Consider the following 16,928-nt stretch of genomic DNA (forward strand, 5'->3'; position numbering starts at 1 on the left):
TTAGTTTCTGTGGGCCTGGCCCGAACAGAGCAGCCTGTCGGTTCAAAGCAGCCAGAGGCTGGGAAAGTCTATCAGAGAGGTGGGGAGGGGAGTAGAAACCTGAGGAGTCAATGTAAGCACGTTGGGGTGGCTAAGAGCTCAATGTGAGAAAGAACAGGGATTTACAGGATTACATGTGTTTTATGGCCACTCTACCTAAGGGGAGAAAGAATGTTCACAACGTTCACAGCCATATTGTCAGTGTGCTTGTTTTTCTAACCCACGACTGGGACCCTGCTCACCTCTATAACGAACATCTCACACGTAAGAGATAAGATTTAGGTTGTTAGATTTATCCCCGTGTGTGATTTTGTACCAATGTTCATTTGAAAGGGAGGAATCTTCAACCACAAAGAATAATTTCATTTGATTTCCTGAGTTTATTTCAAATTTCCTCCACTGTGAAATAATAGAAAATCCTCACTGGATTTCAGAAAGCCTGGCTTTATTTGCTGCGATAGCTGCTCTGGTGAGGTTGAGGCTGAGGCCCTATCTGGCTGACATTGCTTTGGTTTCCGTTTGACCCAGTCTGAACCAGAACGTTCTGACTATTACAGGAAATACACTATAGGTTTTCGCAACATCAGTCTTAAAATATTATGTTGGCCTAGCAATGTGTCTATCACAGTACAGTGTAAGATCCTGAGATGACAACATGTAGAGAGAGAGAGAGAGAGAGAGTGAAAGAAAGAGGAGAGAGCTTAGCAAATCATTTAATCATATGCAAATAGCATCATGGAAAAGCATCCTCAGCAAAATGAGGTTGAGGCTCAATACTATTTTTTTCTATGATAATTTATGCACAAGATTTATCTTCCACGATTGAGTAGTGTGCATGCTGCCAGTGCCCTGTAGGTTTTCTCATAATAAATTATTTATAAATCAGATTTTAGTAATGTTAAGATTTATTGAGGATTTATTTCTGGGCATGACAATATGTCATGTTTTGCCTGTTTTGAAATGTTACTTAAATACCCATGAGCCTTGACTAGCACCATAGGAGAACCGGCCACCACATACGCTCACAAGTACATTAAGGTATAAGAACATCCCCCACCGCTAGGTTTGTTGAGTCCCTCTAGGATGGTTGTAAAAACAGCTTTTTCTGTCATTCTTCATGAAAAGACTAACAAAGGTTTCAATGAGCTAACACTGTTTTTTATGAATAGCATCAATCCTGCAAAAAAGCTCATTAAGAAGCAATCACAGACACAGGACGTCAATTCATGGCACTGTAAAGGCTTAATGTTCTCCTGACACACATACACAGATGTGAATGATCACACGCAGGCTCACACACACACACACACACACACACACACACACACACACACACACACACACACACACACACACACACACACACACACATACACACATACACACACACACACACACACACACACTTTCAGGGGTTTCCGGTACCTACTAGGATAGACACACACACACACACACACACACACACACACACACACACACACACACACACACACACACACACACACACACACACACACACACACACACACTTACCATACATACACAACGAGGGCAATTAAGGGTGAGGAGAGTGGGATTGGGATGCTGTCATGCAATTAAACATGAAACATTAGAATACAATGTGGGCCCCCCCAAGTGGCACAGGTCTAAGGCACTGCATCACAGTGTTAGCTGTGCCACTAGAGATCCTGGTTCGAGTCCAGGCTCTGTCACAGCTGGCCGCGACTAGGAGACCCATGCGGCGGCGCACAATTGGCCCAGCGTCGTCCGGGTTAGGGGAGGGTTTGGCCGACAGGGATGTCCTTGTCCCATCGTGCTCTAGTGACTCCTGTGGTGGGCTGGGCACATGCACGCTGACACGGTCGCCAGGTGTACGGTGTTTCCTCCGACACATTGGTGTGGCTGGCTACCGGGTTAAGCGGGCATTGTGTCAAGAAGCAGTGCGGCTTGGTTGGGTCGTGTTTCGGAGGACGCACGGCTCTCGACCTTCGCCTCTCGTCCGTACGGGAGTTGCAGCGATGGGACAAGACTGTTACCAATTGGGGAGAAAACGGGGTAAAATAATAAACAAAATAATTAAACATTAGAATACAACCAGAAGAGGAGGATCTGGAGAGAGGTAGATTTGGAGAAGAGAGCACAAATGAAGGGACAAAGAGAAATATACATGTAATAAAAAGTGAAGAATAAATAGGTAAAGCTAGGTGTGATTGGATAAGGAATTTTAAGGCCTATTGCAATGACACAAGACTTTGTCAGTCAGTGGGAGGTGGTGGGACAATAGTATAGAACAAATCAAGTATCTGATGTGGGCTACTATTTGAAAAGGGTTATCTGAGCGGTTGCCATGCTGGTATATATTTTTCATTGTCTCTGGGTTACTGTGTGGCTCGTTGAATAGATGTTTAGACTGCCTGAAGAGATCCAGTGTTTTTTTCCCATTTTGCTTTTAATCCAAGTCTTTTGTGTTTCCCAGACCCTTTCAAGGACTCTATAAGAAAGTACAATATGCTCACATTTGAGATTTTCTGTGTGATTTCTAACAGAGCATTGTAATTAAATGTACTGTTCAAAAAAGACAATCACCTGGAACATGTCAGTCAGTGGAAAAAATGCATGTAGCCACATAGGTAGAGGCCAATTAGTCGCAGCTACGTTGCCATGGTTCCTCTCAAAATGTAATTGGTTTAATGCCATTGATAATAGGAGTTGATTAGGCCAACGTCACAGCCGGGGACATTTTAATTTATTATTTATTTTATTTTTTCAACTCTTCACTTCTTGCCCTTATGATCCGCAAACTAGCTCTCTCCATACAACGTTAACTACATTTACATTACATTTAAGTCATTTAGCAGACGCTCTTATCCAGAGCGACTTACAAATTGGTGCATTCACCTTATGACATCCAGTGGAACAGCCACTTTACAATAGTGCATCTAAATCTTTTAAGGGGGGTGAGAAGGATTACTTTATCCTATCCTAGGTATTCCTTAAAGAGGTGGGGTTTCAGGTGTCTCCGGAAGGTGGTGATTGACTCCGCTGTCCTGGCGTCGTGAGGGAGTGTGTTCCACCATTGGGGAGCCAGAGCAGCGAACAGTTTTGACTGGGCTGAGCGGGAACTGTACTTCCTCAGTGGTAGGGAGGCGAGCAGGCCAGAGGTGGATGAACGCAGTGCCATTGTTTGGGTGTAGGGCCTGATCAGAGCCTGGAGGTACTGAGGTGCCGTTCCCCTCACAGCTCCGTAGGCAAGCACCATGGTCTTGTAGCGGATGCGAGCTTCAACTGGAAGCCAGTGGAGAGAGCGGAGGAGCGGGGTGACGTGAGAGAACTTGGGAAGGTTGAACACCAGACGGGCTGCGGCGTTCTGGATGAGTTGTAGGGGTTTAATGGCACAGGCAGGGAGCCCAGCCAACAGCGAGTTGCAGTAATCCAGACGGGAGATGACAAGTGCCTGGATTAGGACCTGCGCCGCTTCCTGTGTGAGGCAGGGTCGTACTCTGCGGATGTTGTAGAGCATGAACCTACAGGAACGGGCCACCGCCTTGATGTTAGTTGAGAACGACAGGGTGTTGTCCAGGATCACGCCAAGGTTCTTAGCGCTCTGGGAGGAGGACACAATGGAGTTGTCAACCGTGATGGCGAGATCATGGAACGGGCAGTCCTTCCCCGGGAGGAAGAGCAGCTCCGTCTTGCCGAGGTTCAGCTTGAGGTGGTGATCCGTCATCCACACTGATATGTCTGCCAGACATGCAGAGATGCGATTCGCCACCTGGTCATCAGAAGGGGGAAAGGAGAAGATTAATTGTGTGTCGTCTGCATAGCAATGATAGGAGAGACCATGTGAGGTTATGACAGAGCCAAGTGACTTGGTGTATAGCGAGAATAGGAGAGGGCCTAGAACAGAGCCCTGTTAACTACAACGTTAACTCTCCATACAACGTTAACTACAACGTTAACTCTCCATACAACGTTAACTACAACGTTAACTCTCCATACAACGTTAACTACAACGTTAACTCTCCATACAACGTTAACTCTCCATACAACGTTAACCTGTTGCGACGAGCAATCCTGTATCCGGGAGCGTAATTATAGCCTCAAGCTCATTACCATAACGCAACGTTAACTATTCATGAAAATCGCAAATTAAATAAAATAAATATATTGGCTCACAAGCTTAGCCTTTTGTTAACAACACTGTCATCTCAGATTTTCAAAAAATGCTTTTCAACCATAGCTACACAAGCATTTGTGTAAGAGTATTGATAGCTAGCATAGCATTAAGCCTAGTATTCAGCAGGCAACATTTTCACAAAAACAAGAAAAGCATTCAAATAAAATAATTTACCTTTGAAGAACTTCGGATGTTTTCAATGCGGAGACTCTCAGTTAGATAGCAAATGTTCAGTTTTTCCAAAAATATTATTTGTGTAGGAGAAATCGCTCTGTTTTGTTCATCACATTTGGCTAAGAAAAAAAACAGAAAATTCAGTCATTACAACGGCAAACTTTTTTCCAAATTAACTCCATAATATCGACAGAAACATGGCAAACATTGTTTAGAATCAATCCTCAAGGTGTTTTTCACATATCTATTCGACGATAAATCACTCGTGGCTGTTTGGTTTCTCCTCTGAACAAAAGGGAGGACCAGGGTTTAATTTGGTACACAATGAAGGACAAATAATTACATCTACTTGAATACTTTGAGATACATGAATTGGTCCCTAATCACTTACACGTGTGATGTAATCATCAATCAGTAAGATTGGACCTTGAGTTAGTACAGGGTTTCCCAAACCCTATCCTGGGGCCACCCCTGGGTGCACCATTTTTACCAAATAACTACACCGCATCATCAAGCTTTGATTATTTGAATCAGCTGTGTAGTGCTAGAAAGAAAGAAAAGTGCACCCAGGAGGGGCCCCAGGACCGAGGGGGAAACCCTGAGTTAGTGGACTGTAGACCATGGGAAATGGGAAATGCAAAGCACTCTTATGAAATCAGCCTACTGTACAGTATGTGATTCCAAACTATTATTTCTATTGAACCAACAGCATTAGTTTTTAGTTTTAAAGCATATCAGATTGGAATCCCTAGTCTGTTGGTGACATTTGGCCAGTGCAAAAAGGTGTTGTGTCGTCTCCCCAAGGGCAACAAAATCATATGCTCTTCTGCTATAGTAACAGCCCAAAAGGGCAGGCAGCAATATCATCTGCTCTTCTGCTGTAGTAACAGCCCAAAAGGGCAGGCAGCAATATCATCTGCTCTTCTGCTGTAGTAACAGCCCAAAAGGGCAGGCAGCAATATCATCTGCTCTTCTGCTGTAGTAACAGCCCAAAAGGGCAGGCAGCAATATCATCTGCTCTTCTGCTATAGTAACAGCCCAAAAGGGCAGGCAGCAATATCATCTGCTCTTCTGCTGTAGTAACAGCCCAAAAGGGCAGGCAGCAATATCATCTGCTCTTCTGCTATAGTAACAGCCCAAAAGGGCAGGCAGCAAAATCATATGCTCTTCTGCTATAGTAACAGCCCCAAGGGCAGCAAAATCATCTGCTCTTCTGCTATAGTAACAGCCCAAAAGGGCAGGCGGCAATATCGTATGCTCTTCTGCTATAGTAACAGCCCAAAAGGACAGGCAGCAATATCATCTGCTCTTCTGCTATAGTAACAGCCCCAAGGGCAACAAAATCATCTGCTCTTCTGCTATAGTAACAGCCCCAAGGGCAGCAAAATCATCTGCTCTTCTGCTATAGTAACAGCCCAAACGGCCAGGCAGCAAAATCATATGCTCTTCTGCTATAGTAACAGCCCCAAGGGCAACAAAATCATCTGCTCTTCTGCTATAGTAACAGCCCCAAGGGCAGCAAAATCATCTGCTCTTCTGCTATAGTAACAGCCCAAAAGGGCAGGCAGCAAAATCATCTGCTCTTCTGCTGTAATAACAGCCCCAAGGGCAGCAATATCATCTGCTCTTCTGCTATAGTAACAGCCCCAAGGGCAGCAAAATCATCTGCTCTTCTGCTGTAGTAACAGCCCCAAGGGCAGCAAAATCATCTGCTCTTCTGCTATAGTAACAGCCCCAAGGGCGGCAAAATCATCTGCTCTTCTGCTATAGTAACAGCCCCAAGGGCAGCAAAATCATCTGCTCTTCTGCTGTAGTAACAGCCCCAAGGGCAGCAAAATCATCTGCTCTTCTGCTATAGTAACAGCCCAAAAGGGCAGGCAGCAATATCATCTGCTCTTCTGCTATAGTAACAGCCCCAAGGGCAGCAAAATCATCTGCTCTTCTGCTGTAGTAACAGCCCCAAGGGCAGCAAAATCATCTGCTCTTCTGCTATAGTAACAGCCCCAAGGGCGGCAAAATCATCTGCTCTTCTGCTATAGTAACAGCCCCAAGGGCGGCAAAATCATCTGCTCTTCTGCTGTAGTAACAGCCCCAAGGGCAGCAAAATGATCTGCTCTTCTGCTGTAGTAACAGCCCCAAGGGAAAGCAAAATCATCTGCTCTTCTGCTGTAGTAACAGCCCAAAAGGGCAGGCAGCAATATCATCTGCTCTTCTGCTATAGTAACAGCCCAAAAGGGCAGGCAGCAATATCATCTGCTCTTCTGCTATAGTAACAGCCCCAAGGGCAGCAAAATCATCTGCTCTTCTGCTATAGTAACAGCCCCAAGGGCAGCCACATCAATAGTGAGCCCTTCTTACTATAGGATATATAGTGAACAAAAATATAAATGCAACATGCAACATTTTCAAAGATTTTACTGAGTTACAGTTCATAAAAGTAAATCAGTCATTTAAAATAAATAAAGTCCTAATCTATGGATTTCACATGACTTGATAGGGGTGCACCCACTGGGGAGCCAGGCTCAACAATTTAGAATGAGTTTTTACCCAAAGACAGAAATACTCCTCAGTACCCCCACCCCCCTCAGACGATCCTGCAGGTGAAGAAGCCTGTTGTGGAGGTCCTGGGCTGGCTTGGTTACATGTGCGGCTGGTTGGACGTACTGCTAAATTCTCTAAAACTATTTATCTACCATAAGGCAGCTTATGGTAGAGGCATACACATTACATTCCCTGGCAACAGCTCTGGTGAACATTCCTGCAGTCAGCATGCCAATTGCACGCTCGCTCAAAACATTAGACATCTGTGGCGTTGTGTTGTGTGACAACAAAGCACATTTTAAAGTGGCCTTTTATTGTCCCCAGCAAAAAGGTGAACCTGTGTAATGATCATGCTGTTTCTTGCTATGCCACACCTGTCAGGCGGATGGATTATCTTGGCAAAGGAGAAAGGCTCACTAACAGGGATGTAAACAAGTTTGTGCCCAAAATTTGAGAGAAATAAGCTTTTTGTGCATATGGAACATTTATGAGATGAAACATGGGACCAAAACTTTACATGTTGCATTTTATATTTTTGTTCAGTATAGTACTATTGATGCTTCTTCAACCAATACATTCTTGCATGTTGGTATGGAAGATCCAATAATCATTGTGTTTTCACCCTGTCACGACCTTCGCCGAAGTTGGTGCCTCTCCTTGTTCGGGCGGTGTTCGGCGGCGGTCGTCGTCGTCACCGGCTTTCTAGCTGCCACCAATCCACGTTTCTTTTTCCATCTGTTATGTCTTGATTGTACACACCTGGTTCCATTACGTTATTATTATTACCCTATTTAACCCTCTGGTTCTCATTATGTTTTGTGCGTGATTGTTCCTGGTTTTGTGTTAGTCTTTTGTGCTAGGGTTTGTTATCCCTGCATGGATTTATTGGCTGATTATTTTTCAGAGTAAAGTACGTTATTTTACTCAGTTCTGTGTCCTGCGCCTGACTCCATCCTCTGCACAACTGAATCACGCACAAAAACAGAATCACGCACCTTTTTAATGGACCCTTTGTGACTAGGGGGCAGTATTTTCATTTTTGGAAAAATAACGTTCCCGTAGTAAACGGGATATTTTGTCAGGACAAGATGCTAAAATATGCATATAATTGACAGCTTAGGATAGAAAACACTCTAACGTTTCCAAAACTGTAAAAATATTGTCTGTGAGTATAACAGAACTGATGTTGCAGGCGAAAGCCTGAGAAAGATCCAATACGGAAATGCTTCATGTTTTGAAAGCGCTGCGTTCCAATGCATCCTTATTGAGCAGTGAATGGGCTATCAACCAGATTACTTTTTCTCCGTATTCCCCAAGGTGTCTACAGCATTGTGACGTAGTTTTACGCATTTATGTTGAAGAATACCCATAAGCGGCTACATTGCGCAACTGGTCACCTGATGGCTCCCAGAGTGATTCTCGCGTAAAATACAGAGGTAGCCATTATTCCAATCGGTCCTACTGAAAAAACAATTGTCCTGGTGGATATATTATCGAATAGATATTTGAAAAACACATTGAGGATTGATTATAAACAACGTTTGCCATGTTTCTGTCGATATTATGGAGCTAATTTTGAATATTTTTCGGGGTTTTCGTGACTGCAATATCCGGGCGATTTCTCAGCCAAACGTGAAGAACAAACGGAGCTATTTCACCTACAAAAATAATATTTTTGGAAAAAAGGAACATCTAACCTGTTAGACCTATAGGGGCAGTATTTCATTTTTGGATAAAAAGACGTGCCCGTTTTTAGCGCAATATTTTGTCACGAAAAGATGCTCGACTATGCTTGGAATTGATAGTTTTGGAAAGAAGACATTTTCACTGTGAGTGCCATAGAACAAAATCTACAGGCAAAACCAAGATGTTTGAGTGACCAGGAAATCAACAGGATTTCTGACGGCACGTTTTCCATGATCGCCTTATATGGCTGTGAATGCGACAGGAATGAACGGACACTTCCTATCGTTTCCCCCAGGTGTCTGCAGCATTGTGACATATTTGTAGGCATATCATTGGAAGATTGACCATAAGAGACTACAATTGCCAAGTGTCCCGCACGGTGTCTGCGTGGAAATTGGTGCGCAAAAGTCAGCTACCAGTATTTTTCCATCCGAATCAGAGAAGAATGCACGCTTCCAGGGACGGCATTTCAATGAAGAGATATATGACAAAACACCTTGAGGATGGATTCAAACAACGTTTTCCATGTTTCAGTCGATATTATGGAGTTAATTCGGAAAAAGTTTGACGTTTAGGTGACTGAATTTTCGGTCAGTTTCGGTAGCCAAATGCATAGTAACAAAACGGAACGTTGTGTCCTACACAAGCATCTTTCAGGAAAAACTGGACATCTGCTATGTAACTGAGAGTCTCCTCATTGAAACATCTGAAGTTCTTCAAAGGTAAATTATTTTATTTGATCCCTTTGCTGGTTTTTGTGAATATGTTGCGTGCTAAATGCTAACGCTAAATGCTAAGCTAGCTATCACCACTCTTACACAAATTATTGATTTTCTCTGGTTCTAAAGCATATTTTGAAAATCTGAGACGACAGGATTGTTAAGAAAAGGATAAGCTTGAGAGCAGGCATATTTATTTCATTTCATTTGCGATTTTTAGAAATCGCTAACGTTGCGTTATGGTAATGAGCTTGAGGCTATGATTACGCGACCGCATGCGGTGTGGGTCGGCTTAACAGGCTAACTGGGAGTCTCGTGAGTGAAAACATCCGAAGCTCATCAAAGGTAAACGATTTAATTTGATTGCTTTTCTAATTTCCGTGACCAAGTTACCTGCTGCTAGCTGGACAAAATGCTATGCTAGGCTATCGATAAACTTACACAAATGCTTGTCTAGCTTTGGCTGTAAAGCATATTTTGAAAATCTGAGATGACAGGGTGATTAACAAAAGGCTAAGCTGTGTCTCAATATATTTCACTTGTGATTTTCATGAATAGGAATATTTTCTAGGAATATTTATGTCCGTTGCGTTATGCTAATTAGTGTCAGTCGATGATTACGCTCCCTCATGCGGGATGGGGAGTCACTAGAGGTTAATGGAGTCAGCAGGTGCACCCAGTCCTCCGGTACCAGTGGAGGAACACGTCCAGCAGCACGATGGACGCGATGCTCCAACATCTTAGCACAGCCATGGATCGCGTGCTGCTCACCATGGAGCGATGGGAAAGAGGGGGTTTTCCCACAACCCCATCAACTTCACTCCAACCAACACCACCACCACCAACACCACAACCTACACCACTGTCCACCCCTCTGTCACCTGGACCTAGTGGGATTTGGCTCTCGCTCCCGAGCGCATTTGATGGGACGGCTTCCGGGTGCCAGGGGTTCCTGCTTCAGTTGGAGCTCTACCTGGGGACCGTCCACTCGGCTCCCTCGGTATACGAGAGCGTGTCCGCCCTCATCTCCTGTCTGTTTGGGAAGGAGCTTGAGTGGGCCAACGCTGAATGGGGAAGTATAGACGCAGCGTCGGTCCGCTATGAGGATTTCACCCGCCGCTTCTGGGCGGTCTTCGATCATCCACCTGAGGGGAGAGCGGCAGGGGGAACGCTTGTTCCATCTCAGACAGGGGATGAGGAGCGCATAGGAATTGACACTGGACATCAGGACCCTGGCTGCCAGCGCGGGATGGAATGAGAGGGCCCTGATCAACCATTACCAATGTATTCTTCGTGAGGACTTTCGTTGGGAGCTGGCCTGCAGGGACACCGCCCTTACCCTCGACCACCTGGTGGATTTATCCATCCGGCTGGACAACCTGTTGGCCACCGGAGGGTGGGTGACCGGAGGGGGGGCTGTTTCCTGCACTACCTGTGGCCGCAGAGGACACACTGCTGGTCGGTGCTAGAGAGGTTCCCCAGGAAGTCGAGGCAGCAGGCAGGGCACTGGTGGATCATCCCAGGTGAGTATGCATCCAACTCACCCAGAGCTTCCTGTTGCGCACATGTATATAGCTATAGAATTTCCCTGCATTCTCAGCATAAGGCGCTAGTAGATTCAGGCGCAGCTGGGAACTTTATTGACCGTTCGTTTGCTCGTAGATAGTTCCTGTTGATGTGCCCTTCCCTGTACATTCCTTAGATGGTCGTCCTTTAGGGTCGGGTCTGATTAGGTAGGTCACAGCTCCACTATGTATGATAACGCAGGAGGGTCATGAGGAGAGAATTAGTCTCTTCCTGATCGATTCTCCTGAATTTCCTGTGATGTTGGGGTTTCCCTGGTTGGCCCATCATGACCCCACTATTTTGTGGCAACAGAGGGCTCTCAAGGGATGGTCACGTCAGTGTTCAGGGAGGTGTTTCCATAGGTGCAACTATGGTGGAGAGTCCAAACCAGGTCTCCACCATGCACATCCCCCCTGAATATGCTGATTTGTCTCTCGCCTTCTGAAAAGAAGGCAACTGAACTACTACCCTATCGACGGGGGGATTGTGCGATAAATCTCCTGGTAGACGCAGCACTTCCCAGGAGTCACATGTATCCTCTGTCACAGGAGGAGACGGCGGCTATGGGAACATATGTCACCGTGCATTGCCCGTGCATTGACTATAGAGGTTTAAATCAGATCACAGTGAATTATAGTTACCCTCTTCCTCTCATAGCCAGTGTGACCGAGTCATTGCACGGGGTGCGCTTCTTAACCAAATTGGATCCCAGGAGTGCTTATAACCTGGTGCGTATCCGGGAGGGGGATGAGTGGAAGACGGAATTTAGTACCACCTCTGGGCACCTTTTGTAGATGAGATTTTCAGGGACCTGCACGGACAGGGTGTAGTGGTGTATATAGATGACATTCTAATATACACGCGCCGAGCATGTGTCTCTGGTGTGCAAGGTGCTTGGTCGACTGTTGGAGCCTGATCTGTACGTTAAGGCTGAGGAATGTCTGTTCTTCCAACAGTCCGTCTCCTTCCTAGGGTACCACCTGTCCGAGTCAGGGGTGGAGATGGAGAATGACCGCATTTCAGCCATGCGTAATTGGCCGACTCCAACCACAGTAAAGGAGGTACAGCGGTTCTTAGGGTTTGCCAACTACTACCGGAGGTTTATCCAGGGCTTTGGTCAGGTAGCGGCTCCCATTACCTCACTGCTGAAGGGGGGACCGGTGCGACTGCACTGGTCAGCTGGGCGGACAGGGCTTTTGGTCACCTGAAGGCTCTGTTTACCTCTGCTCCCGTGTTGGCTCAACCTGATCCCTCCTTAGCGTTCATAGTAGAGATGGACGCGTCCGAGGCTGGGATAGGAGCTGTGCTGTCTCAGCGCTCGGGGACGCCACCAAAACTCCGCCCCTCTGCGTTCTTTTCAAAGAAGCTCAGTCCGGCGGAGCGAAACTATGATGTGGGGGACCGGGAGCTGTTGGCTGTTGTCGGGGTTCTGAAAGCGTGGAGGCATTGGCTTGAGGGGCTAAACACCCTTTTCTCATTTGGACTGACGACCGCAATCTGGAGTACATCCGGGCGGGGAGGAGAATGAATCCTTGCCAGGCAAAGTCGGCCATGTTTTTCCCCCGATTTGTGTTCACTCTATCCTACAGACCAGGTTCCCAGAACACTAAGGCAGACACACTGTCTCAGATGTATGACACAGAGGAGCGGCCCATGGATCCCACTCCCATACTTCCGGCTTCTTGCCTGGTGGCACCGGTGGTATGGGAGGTTGACGCGGACATCGAGCGGGCGTTACGTGCGGAGCTCACTCCCACCCAGTGTCCAGTTGGACGTAAGTACGTCCCGTCTGATGTTCGTGATCAATCGATCTGTTGGGCTCGTACATCACCTTCCTCTGGTCATCCTGGCATCGGTTGGACAGTGCACTGTCTTAGTGGGAAGTGCTGGTGGCCCACTTTAGCTAAGGAAGTGAGGGTGTATGTTTCCTCCTGCTCGGTGTGCGCCCAGTGAAAGGCACCTAGACACCTGCCCAGAGGAAAATTCCACAACGGCCGTGGTCACACCTATCGGTGGATTTCGTGACGGATCTCCCTCCGCTACAAGGATACACCACGATTCTGGTTGATGTGGATCGGTTTTCTAAGACCTGCCGTCTCATTCCTTTGCCCGATCTCCCTACGACCCTACAGACTGCAGAGACCCTGTTTACACACGTCTTCTGGGACTACGGGGTACCTGAGGATATAGTGTCTGATCGGGGTTCCCAGTTTACATCAAGGGTCTGGAGGGCACTCATGGAACGTCTGGGGGTCTCGGTCAGCCTGACCTCAGGGTTTCACCCAGAAAGTAATGGGCAGGTGGAGAGAGAACCAGGATGTGGGTAGGTTTCTGCGGTCTTATTGCCAGGACCGGCCGGGGGAGTGGTCGTCTTTCATCCCCTGGGCAGAGATGGCCCAAAACTCCCTCCGCCACTCCTCCACTAACCTGTCTCCGTTTCAGTGTGTAGTAGTTTATCAGCCGGTTCTGGCACCGTGGCATCAGAGCCAGATTGAGGCACCTGCGGTGGATGAATGGTTTCGGCGCTCGGAGGAAACCTGGGACGCTGCCCTTGTACGCCTGCAATTGTCCATCAGGCGACAGAAGGCATGCACCGGGAGACCGGGTCTGGCTCTCGACCCGAAACCTGGCCCTTCGCCTGCCCTGCCGGAAGCTGGGTCCATGGTTTGTGGGGCCATTTAATGTCCTGAAGAGACTGAACGAGGTATGTTATAGGTTACAGCTTCCTCCTGATTATCGTATTAACCCCTCGGTCCATGTGTCTCTCCTCAGACCGGTGGTGGCTGGTCCACTCCAGCAGTCTGAGGTGCGGGAGGTTCCTCCTCCCCCTCCGCCCCCTCTGGACATCGAGGGGGCCCCGGCGTATACTGTGCGAGCCATCATGGACTCAAGGCGTCGGGCGAGGGGCCTTCAGTTCGTACCTCTCGTGGAGAGGGATGGATACGTTCCGGTGGAGAGATGCTGGGTGCCGGTGGAGGACAAACTGGACCCTTCCTTACTGCAGGAATTTCACCGTCTCCACCCAGATCGCCCTGCGCCTCGTCCTCCGGGTTGGGGGGGGGGGTACTGTCACGACTTCCGCCGAAGTTGGTGCCTCTCCTTGTTCGGGCGGTGCTAGCATCCCTCTCCTTGTTCGGGCGACGCTAGCGTCCCACCTGGCCAACATCCAGTGAAATTGCAGAGTGCCAAATTAAAATACTGAAATATTAATTATAAAAATTCAGAAAACATAAGTGTTTTACATAGGTTTAAAGATGAACTTCTTGTGAATCCAAACACGGTGTCAGATTTTTAAAATGCTTTACAGCGAAAGCATACCTTACGATTATTTGAGAACATCGCCCAGCATACAAATCATTACAAACAGTAACCAGCCAAGTAGAAGAGTTACACAAGTCAGAAATAGAGACACATTTAATCACTTACCTTTGGTTTCACTCAGAAGACATTCATTTACTCAATAAATGTTTGTTTTGTTCGATAAAGTCTCTCTTTATATCCAAAAAACTTTTCTTCAGCAATCCACAGGCTCAAATGCAGTCACAACAGGCAGACAAAAAAATCCTAATTTTATCCGTAAAGTTCATAGAAACATGTCAAATGATGTTTATATTAAATCCTTGTTTTAGCCTAAATAATCGATAATATTTCAACCTGACAATAACGTTGTCAATATTAAAGGTAAACAAGAAAGGCACTCTCTTGGACGCGCACATGAAAAAGCTCTGTGACACTGCAGGGTCCACTCATTCAGACTGCTCTTACTCCCTCATTTTTCAGAATACAAGCAATTACAAGAAATTGAAACTATTTCTAAAGACTGTTGACATCTAGTGGAAGGCGTAGGAACTGCAATTTGAGTCCTAAGTCAATGGATACTGTATAGCATTGAATAGAAAACTACACACAAAAAAAAAATCCTACTTCCTGGATGGATTTTTCTCAGGTTTTAGCCTGCCAAATCAGTTCTGTTATACTCACAGACACTATTTTAACAGTTTTGGAAACCTTAGTGTTTTCTATTAAAATCTACCAAATATATGCATATTCTATCTTCTGGGCCTGAGTAGCAGGAAGTTTAATTTGGGCGCGCTTTTCATCCAAAATTCCGAATGCTGCCCCCTACCCTAGAGAAGTTAACCCTCTGGTTCTCATTATGTTTTGTGTGTGATTGTTGTTTGTGTGTTAGTCTTCTGTGTTAGGGTTTGTTATCCCTGCATGGATTTATTGGCTGATTATTTTTCAGAGTAAAGTATGTTATTTTACTCAGTTCTGTGTCCTGCGCCTGACTCCTGCGCGGTCCTCACCTCTGCACAACTGACACTTGACACACCCTAACCCAAAACATTGCTGTGATAGGTACGTGATAGGCCTATCTGACTGATATGATTATGATGGTCATCATGCTTCTTGACAGTCTCAAAGTATATTTCCTTAGTCCAAGTAAAGTGACACAGAATGGTCAGAATGCTTCTTAGCAGTGTCATAAAGTGTGTGTTCTCCAAGTTATTTAAAATATGATATAAAAATGACTGTAAAGGATTTAAGAAACACACTTTTAAATGAAAGGAGAGTTCTTGACAGGGAAAACTCATTTGAATAAATGTTGGTTTTGACACTATCTAGGTGTCATAACCAGCCATAAAAAAAATGCAATATGTCACAACAGGTGTAAATATATCGGTTTTGACAGGGTTATGACCGTGTCATGACATGTTATGACACTGGGTGTCAAGTAAAATGTTACCCACCTCTCAGATGAACCAACATTTTGAACAGTGCATACTAGGCTCTAGTTGGATATCATCACATTTTGTTCAACACGAAACCCCTCATTTTGTTTTCGGAACGTTGATCTGTGCTGCCTGCAAAAGCGAATATTGCCATTCAGAGGACAAGTGTATTTTTCATACTTTATTAATTTGTGTCAAATGCATTGTTCGCAAGATCACTTTATGCAGACAAGCACAATGTTCTGTTGCAGAAGACTGGCTCATCAACATTGCCTGCAGTCAGATGTAATAATGCTGGAAAGGGAAGAACATCTAAGCTGAACTCATAGCTCTGTCTACCAGTTTGCTGAAATTTTATAATTGCCGTTTTTGATTTCACATCATTTTTTGGGGGAGGGGCAGTTTTATTACTGATGTATATGCACATGGGTTATGTCCATATTAACTGTCACTGTAAGGTACCTGTTGTATTCGGCACATGTGTCAAATAACATTTGATTTGTAAGCAGATCAGTATGTATTGTGTGCTCTAGCATTCGTCTGTCCATTTAAAACATGTTTTGTTTTGAACAGTGGAACAGTACAGAATTTGATGTGGCTTATTTTCAGACCGGATTACCCCAATTGACCTCTGACTTATGTTTGTGTGTGTGTGTGTTACAGGAGATGCAGGGTCAGATGGGCTGGGCGACAGAATGGGGGGCGTGGGTGGAGACGGGCAGTGGGACGAGAGGAGAGGCCAGTGGAGAATGTGACGATGAGGACGGATGTCAGGGATCTGGAGAGGAAGACTTTACTGGTGAGTCAGAACCCCCCTCTTTAATTCATTTTTATTCCCTCACCCCTCCTTTTCCTCATCTGCCTATTGATCCTCCTCTCCCTCCCCATACTCTCTCCTACCTCAGCCAACTAGACTCCCTGTAGATGAGACTGCTGCTTGTGTCAGATGTCAGAGACTAGTATTGAAACCTGTCTGTGTCTCAAGTCTACTACAATACAGTATGTTGCTGTTGCGTTAGCTGCCTTTTCCTCTCTGACTAATCCATATCTATACTTTCCCCTTATGATGTTATCTTCTGCTATATGCAAATGGTCAGAAGAACAGGCTGACAACAGCTGTCAGTGAAATAACACATCAATAAAACAAGTACCAGTGTCTTGTGTGGGTTTATCCTCAGTGTAGGATACTGATTGATTTGATTTGTGGACAGCATTTTTTTCCCAATTACTTCAAGTTGAATTGTTATTATATTATTTGTGGTAGAACTGGCTCATGGCTGTATACCAGCACTA

At 45.7% G+C, this 16,928-nt stretch overlaps 1 protein-coding gene across 1 annotated transcript in view; it reads left to right on the forward strand.

Annotated features, from left to right (window-relative positions):
* Window positions 1-16,928, forward strand: part of gpc5b (glypican 5b) — a 94,300-nt gene that overhangs the window by 61,632 nt on the left and 15,740 nt on the right. Inside the window, exon 8 of the mRNA XM_035781451.2 lies at window positions 16,299-16,434. Coding sequence (XP_035637344.1) covers window positions 16,299-16,434 — 136 coding nt within the window. The remainder of the gene's footprint in view (window positions 1-16,298; window positions 16,435-16,928) is intronic.

Source organism: Oncorhynchus keta, chromosome 1 (genome assembly GCF_023373465.1).
Source record: "Oncorhynchus keta strain PuntledgeMale-10-30-2019 chromosome 1, Oket_V2, whole genome shotgun sequence".
Lineage (NCBI taxonomy): Eukaryota > Metazoa > Chordata > Actinopteri > Salmoniformes > Salmonidae > Oncorhynchus > Oncorhynchus keta.